This window comes from Nicotiana tomentosiformis, chromosome 10, assembly GCF_000390325.3.
Source record: "Nicotiana tomentosiformis chromosome 10, ASM39032v3, whole genome shotgun sequence".
NCBI lineage: Eukaryota > Viridiplantae > Streptophyta > Magnoliopsida > Solanales > Solanaceae > Nicotiana > Nicotiana tomentosiformis.
In genome coordinates, this window is record NC_090821.1 from 7,133,986 (window position 1) to 7,141,653 (window position 7,668).

General features: G+C 34.7%; 1 protein-coding gene across 2 annotated transcripts; it reads left to right on the forward strand.

Moving 5' to 3' along the window:
• The first annotated feature begins 2,844 nt into the window (after positions 1-2,844).
• On the forward strand, positions 2,845-6,581 carry LOC104113542 (leucine-rich repeat extensin-like protein 5). 2 transcript variants are annotated; one of them, XM_009623731.4, is made up of 7 exons: positions 2,845-3,022; positions 3,117-3,221; positions 3,426-3,552; positions 3,729-3,800; positions 5,583-5,628; positions 5,740-6,049; positions 6,134-6,581. In XM_009623731.4, the coding sequence occupies exons 1-7, from the start codon at positions 2,977-2,979 to the stop codon at positions 6,169-6,171; spliced, it is 744 nt and encodes a 247-aa protein (XP_009622026.1). In that variant the 5' UTR covers positions 2,845-2,976; the 3' UTR covers positions 6,172-6,581. The 2 variants fall into 2 exon arrangements, with proteins under 2 accessions (XP_009622026.1, XP_018632256.1); XM_018776740.3 differs by lacking the exon at positions 3,117-3,221 and having other exon boundaries at positions 2,857-3,022.
• Positions 6,582-7,668: the final 1,087 nt, after the last annotated feature.

The following is a 7,668-nucleotide window of genomic DNA, read 5'->3' on the forward strand; positions in this document are numbered from 1 at the left end:
GAACATCCAAGGGGGAGTGTTATGAAAATAATTATATTGTGGATGTCCATTTATTACTCCGCTATAGATAATCTTCCCGAAGAAGATTATCCATTTAGTATTCTGTTGAACTTTATCTACAAGCAGCTGGTGCAGACAGGTTGCAAGCAGCTTAATGAAATAATTTGCAGCAGCTTCTTATTAAACAGGTAGGTTGCAAGCAGCTCATGCAGACAGCTTACAAGCAGCTAAAGAAAAACCTTGCAGCTACTTTCTGAAAAGCCTCGCAACTGCTTCCTGAAAAGTCTCGCAGCTGCTTCCTTTCTTTTATAAATAGAGGAGTTTTCAGTTCATTATGTACATAAGTTTAAAGTTTGAATAATATATCAGTTTCTCCGTATACTTATCTTTACTTTACAGTCTCTATTTAATAACATTTTCAAACATTGTAGGCGAATTGTTAGTAAACATGTTATTTCTAAAAGAGTAATATTTTTATAAATATTTGAGTTATTTTTATGAAGCGATTTCGAATGACACCCTTACAGGTGTGGGAGTTTAATCAACACAGCCTTAAGTAGCTAACAATTGTCTTTATATTTTATATTTAAAAGGTTGGAATTTATTTGGATTTTTTCTCTATTAATGACACGCGGCTAAACTTCATTTTCTATTTTTTAATGGAACGTGGCGGGTGACGTGTCAATCAAAATTCTTTTTTGGGTTGGAAAAGTCTTCTCTTGACAAAACTTGCCGCAACCTCAATGCAAGCTTGATCTTAAGCTCTCCATATTCAACTTCTATTTCTCTACTTCTATTTATTGTCAAATTCAATCAAATATGCGAATCTAACAACATGACTGTATTCCCATCTGTTCCCTTCGGCATAAGCATTTTTTTTTTTTTTGGGGCTTATTTTTAATACTGTAATTGTTTTGATTTTATTCAGTATTTTTCAATTGGGTCCTCAGGATTACATAAATTATATTTGTTTAAAAACCAACTCAAACGCAGAAAAATAAATTGTTGGGGGTGTTTCTCCTTAATATCTCGAACGTGGATAGACACATAGCTAAAATAATGAAAGAAATACAACAAACAAGTAAATGTCTGAAACAATCCGAGGTGAAGTAAGTGAGCAGCACATATTATAGACAGGTTTACGAAAATAAAATGTTTCAATCTTAGATGGTTGAGCGACTTTACCGACTTGAAAGATGATATCAGACATAAACTACAATGCAGATTCAAAAGTGAACTTAGATGAAACAAAGTGAGGAAGGGACGAAATTTGACGAGATTAGAGTAAGGGAAAAATGACATAAGACAAGACGAGTTACAACTTTGTCGTTTGGTTATTGAACAAGTTATATCAAGATAACCGGATAATAATACGGCGATTAAACAACAACAACAACATACTCAATATAATTTCACATGTGAAAGATAGTGTGTATGTAGAACTTACCCCTACCTTGTGAAAGTAGAGATGTTGTTTTCGAACAATTATGACAAAAAAAAATATGGAAAGAGCCAGAAAAATAATATAAACGAAGCAAAAGAAACAACATATAGTAATAAAAATATAAGAATAAGAAATACGAGAATAATACTAATACTACAGGTATGGAAAAGAAATACAGGTTGAAAAAAAAATATGCTCGACTACTTACTAATAACCTACTATCCTAATTCTCGATCTCCAAACCCTCCTATCAAGGGTCATGTCCTCGGTAGGCCGAAGATATGCCATGTACTACCTGATCATCTCTCTGCAATACTTCTTCGGCCTACCTGTACCTCTTCTAGGACCTGCCATAACCAACCTCTGACATCTCTTCACTCAGACATCTGTACATCTCCTTTTCACATGCCCGAACTATCTTAGCCTCGATTCCCATATCTTGTCCACCACACAGGCCACTCTCACCTTGTCTCAGATATCTTCATTTCTAATCATATCTCTCATAGTATGCGCACACATCCATCTCAATATCCTCATTTCTGCTACTTTCATCCTGAACATGAGAAGTTTTGACTGACTAACACTGCGCTCCATACAACATAGTCGGTCTAACAACCACTCCATAGAACTTGTCTTTAAGTCTCAGTGGCACATTCGTATCACACAAGACATCGGATGCGAGCCTCCACTTCATCCACACTCCTCTCTCGGAGATGACTTGTGTATTCAGGCTCATGTCAATATCAGCTTCCTGGGTCACGTCACTGAACTTACACTCCAAGTATTCTATTTTAGTCCTACTCAGCCTGAAACCTTTAGATAAAATTTTTCTCCAAACCTCCAGTCTAGTGTTAACATCGCCTTGCGTCTCGTCACTTAGTACTGTGTCATCTGCAAAAAAAAATAGTAATTAAATTATGATGAAATTATTTTATGAATATACTTTTATTGGTAGGTGTTGATTTCTTTGGCCTAAAATTGTGATATACGAGTTATTATAAAATATCTGTTAGAAATCACACTAGATAAATTGAGAAAAACTTTAATTTCGTTTTAACTTTAAGTTTTTTAAAGAACCATAAATAAGGGCATTTTGACCATTTTAATATTAATCATTATCCCGCATTGAATTGGTGATATAAAAATAATATTAAAATTATAGTATAATTAATCTCGACATAAAAAAATTCAACCAAATAGCAAATAATATAATTTTGTATTTTAACCCAGATTTATTATACTCCCTTATTATTAATTTCTTAGTAGTAACTGCATTTTATTTTATTCTATTTTATTTATATCTTTTAGCCGTTAACATTATCACTCTACGCGTATTCTCTTCTGGGGTCAACCACTGGATGTTTAATTATTGTACTACTATCACATTTTCAAATTAAAGAAATGAACAAGAAACCACCTATTGGTTGATTCGTTCTATTTTTAGTCCCATATAAAACCGTCTTTGCTACGTATTTCTTTGTTAAATCTCCTACAATTTATACCCAAATTCGTCGCCGTCTTCTTCTTCTTCTATGTCGATAGTATATGGCATCCAAGGCCAGCTCCTAGAAGTCACTGGTATCAACTTCAATCTTCATTTAACTATTATAAACAACTGAATTTCTATGAATCCATTCTCGTAATTGTTTGCTTTGAATTTTCGATTTTGTAGTTGTTGCTTGTAACAAATTGAAGGACACTGAATGGATTTCAAGGCAAGATCCCTATGTTTGTCTTGAATACGGCAGTTCTAAATACCGTACTCGTACCTGTACTGGTAAAATTTGTTTTTTCTCCATTTGTTGACTTACAATATGAAAATAGTTACTTACAAATTAAATTATTTGAATAGAGTCCGACGAATACAGATGATTTATATAGTTTATTGGAACTAGTATTTTGATTGAGACGTAAGACTGTTTTCTCTAATTTGGGGAATTTTTGTGAAATTAATGCTGTTGTTCTGTTATTTTTTCTGTAGATGGAGGAAAAAACCCTACCTTTCAAGAGAAATTCGTGTTTACTCTCATTGAAGGGTTGCGAGAGATTAACGTTGTCGTCTGGAATAGCAATACCGTTAATACTGATGATTTCATTGGAAGCGGAAAGTAATTTCAAATCTTAGTGCTCCTTTTATTACTTACTTTTTCTTTACACGGAATATAAATGGATTTAAAATGATTTGTATATTCGACCTGTCTAATTTGGAATTGACGCGTAATTGATTGAACGATCTATTTAGTTTTTGTTAGTTGAGTGCTAATCCTTAATAATTTATTTCTAGGATTCAGCTACAGAAAGTTCTGTCACATGGATATGATGATACTGCTTGGCCACTCCAGACGAAGAGGGGCAGGTAAATCGACAAAAAATCCACATTGTTCATTTTTAGATGATGTTTGCTTCTTTCCTATGTATGGGTCTTCTTTACTGAGTAGAATTGCAAGTAGGTCGTCCTTTAGAGTTAAAATTTGTTTTTTGTGTGTGTTTCTTTGACAAAATCTTGTACATTATGCTTCCACTTTTTCATGTGACATTAATATGACAAGTTCCTCAATTGCACTGAGGTCTTCGACGTATGGATCTGATGTGAGTTTTTTTCTTTTGGATCAAGTAAGAAGTTGTTTCATTAATAAAGAAACCAGAGGATGGCAGCATCTTACAAAAGAGAAAGCTCCAGCAAGCAGAATCTAACAATCCACCTAATTGTTCAGGGAGCTAATAAAATCTAAAAGTAAAATGGAGCTATTTGCATTATAATGATTACACCAAGCAAAAAGATTAAGAAGGCATCTAGATTTCAAAATATAAGATTAAGAATCTCAAGTAAATATGATTTCTGTAGATATTTAGGTTCATAGCCATGGAGACCACAGAAAGCTTTAAGTATAATGATATGTTAAAGGTAAAAAGATTAAGAAGGCATCTAGATTTCAAAATATAAGATTAAGAATCTCAAGTAAATATGATTTCTGTAGATATTTAGGTTCATAGCCATGGAGACCACAGAAAGCTTCAAGTATAATGATATGTTAAAGGTAAAATGTGGTCAAACACGCAACCTAATAAAAGATACTTCAGATCGGTTTGCCTAGTGTATCAGTAGACAAAACTATTGTTAACATACCTTATTGTGATAGAGCTACATGACTTGAAGCAACAAAGAAGTGCCGTTAAGAACTTCTAGTTCTGGAATAAAATAGTACTTAATGGACTAAAGACTTGCAGATAGCATTCAGTTAGTCTTAGCTTCTAAACACTTCCTGCTTCCGATGGATTAAAGATTACAACCAGTAGTAAAAAGCATTAATAGCTTACACCAAAGTGAAATAGGATAAATGAAAATCAACTTGAAATCAACTTGTTGCTTTGTACCTTATATTACTTTTCTGAAGTCCAGAAGTAAGTAGGAGATAAAAACTAATATGCCTTAGCCAGTTTGTAGAAGAAGTTATCTTCTGCCATTTTCTTTTTCTTCTATCTCTTAAGTGACTGTACAGGGATGGATTTCCAGCTTTTCTTAAAGAAATATAGGATGCTATGTAACTCATGAATCGAGGATTCAATTAGTTAGGCTACTTCCGATCAAACTTCTCCCCATTAATTGTCTTACTTCTTCTCTTCTCGACTGTACAGGGATGGATTTCCAGCTTTTCTTAAAGAAATATAGGATGCTATGTAACTCATGAATCGAGGATTCAATTAGTTAGGCTACTTCCGATCAAACTTCTCCCCATTAATTGTCTTACTTCTTCTCTTCTCGGCTGAGTCATGGGTCGGCTCATTCAAAATAACAAAGAGAGCCATATGTCTAGTTTAGACATACTAGATACTGTTGGGTGTGGGCCAGGTGTAGGCCTCTAGTTGGGTGAAGAATTAGGGACAGTTGATGTTTGATATATTAGATTAATATCTCAGAAATGCAAGGACGGATTGTGTGATTAACAGAAAAATTAATGGATTTCCTGTAACTATCTCTGTAGTCGATCAAGTTTATTTGAACCGTGTGAACCTAAGATTCCAAAGTTATCTGATTTTTGTGAAGTTTTCTTGGGTCTTTTGCACTGGCTGTTGGGACTGTAATGAATGAAATTGCACCGCGTAACAGAAGTACCGTGGCTTGTATTTTCTTTTACAGGCATGCAGGAGAGGTTCGACTAATAATGCACTACGCAAATGCCAATGTAAGTGCCACCATCTTTTCTTAGAATTTCTCCCTTGCCCTTGCCCCCCTCCAAACCCGAACACGGACCTGCTTTATATATCTTTGACATGACTTTTACTCCTACTTCCAGAAGCCTGCAACAAGCCATGTTCCATCAGGCTCTCCATATGGAGCACCAACTCCTGGATCATATCCATATTCTGCAGCTCCGCAGCATGCAGTTTCTCACCCACCACCTTCTGCCTATCCAGCACCATCTCACCCACCACCTTCTGCCTATCCAGCACCATCTCCTTATCCCGCAGTCCCGCCTCCTTCTGCAACATATCATCCACCATCTCCTTATCCTCCTCAACCGACAGCTTATCCTTCACCTTACTCATCAACTTCAGCATATCCACCTCCGCCTTATCCTCCACAGGGTTACTCTTATCCTCCAGGTAAATATTCTTGTAAGACATGAACTTTTTTACTCTACTCTCTCCCGGCTTCTCAACTACCTATATATTTTAATGTTTTGCCAGGTCCATACCCTGGAGCCTATCCTCCGCGATCACACTAATGCTGTGTTCTTAAATGCTTGGACAACAAATGCACATATATGCTTTCATGTAGTAGTCTTATAGCTTTGTCTGACATCGAAATTTCAGGACTTCTCATGACATGTTTGTGATTGCTATGCTTGAAGCTGTATGATATTGTAGAATCTGAAAAGGATCCAAAAGAAGCTTATGTTTTAGTTGCCTGTTTTATATTCCCTGAAGCGGAATGTACAGTAATCTTCTATCAGATAGGTTCAACTGGCGTTTGTACAAGAATTATGATGCCCATAGTAGAGTCTGGAATCACCGAATTGTCATTCTTGTTTACAGGGCACTTTTCAGATTATATTCTTTGGATTTTTACATCATGTTGATAGTTGATATGCCAGCTTTATTTGTTGAACAAAGCAGAAGAATTTTTTTCTCGGAATCTTGCCTCCTGGCCACTGAAATTGAATTTATCATGTAAGTTTTTTTAAAAATTAATAATAGCATGTTGGATTGAGAATAGTAGTTTTCAAATGGTATGAACTTCTTTTGGATACTTGCAGAAAAGTTTTTGTGCCTGATGATTATCAGTCTTTTGCCATCTCTGTTTCTGTTTTACTTCGAGCAACAATGTTATAAAAGTACTACATACTAATAAGGTAATGATCTGTGTATCAACATGTATCTGAGAGGCCAAATATTCGACCTTAACTGTCTAGCACTTCTGTTTCTACACCAAAATTAAAGCTTAAGAAAATTATGAGCCATTTGAGATATGAAGAAACGTCTTTGTAAGTACTCCTCATCTCCAATCTTAAGGTTGTGATTTCAGAGTCACTAATAGGAGCAAAGTAAGGAATTTCTGGGGAGAAAAAAAGTGTCTTTGTAAACACTTGAACCAATGGTGTCTAACTTTTCAAGAAGTTATTGTTGTCGACATTCTTAATTCTTTCTTTCTCTAGAGAAGGTGCAGAGAGGTTAATGATGCGATGATAGTCATGTCACATCAGGTTGAATGATCAAAAGTTTAAAACCATCTGATGAGTAGACATTTGAACTGCAAAATCATTTCGTTACTTTTGACCAATTTGACAAAAGGGTTCATTTGGTTTGAAGGCCAAAGCAAATCTTAGCTCCCCGTTTTACCATAGATTTTGGCTTCATTTTTTAATTTTATTTTTAAAATAATGTTTGTTTATGAAATATGATCATGCTTAGGAAAAAAATTTTAAAAACTTTCAAGTTCCCAAAAACTGATTTAGGGTAGTTTTTGAGTGAAATTTTTTCTTCCACTCACAAAACCTCAAGTTCTCTATGCATAAAATGCATGTCCAAACACAATTTCAACTTTTAAAAATTAATTTTCAACACAACTTCAAAAACTCGTTTTTCAAGTTTCAATCAAATCTATACTCAAACGCTAGCTTAATCTCCTACTTAAACTTTGGTTTTTCTATATAAAATTTTGCAGAACTTTCATATAACTAATAGTCTAATCGTTTGGTTCCCAGTATTAACTCCGCATAAGT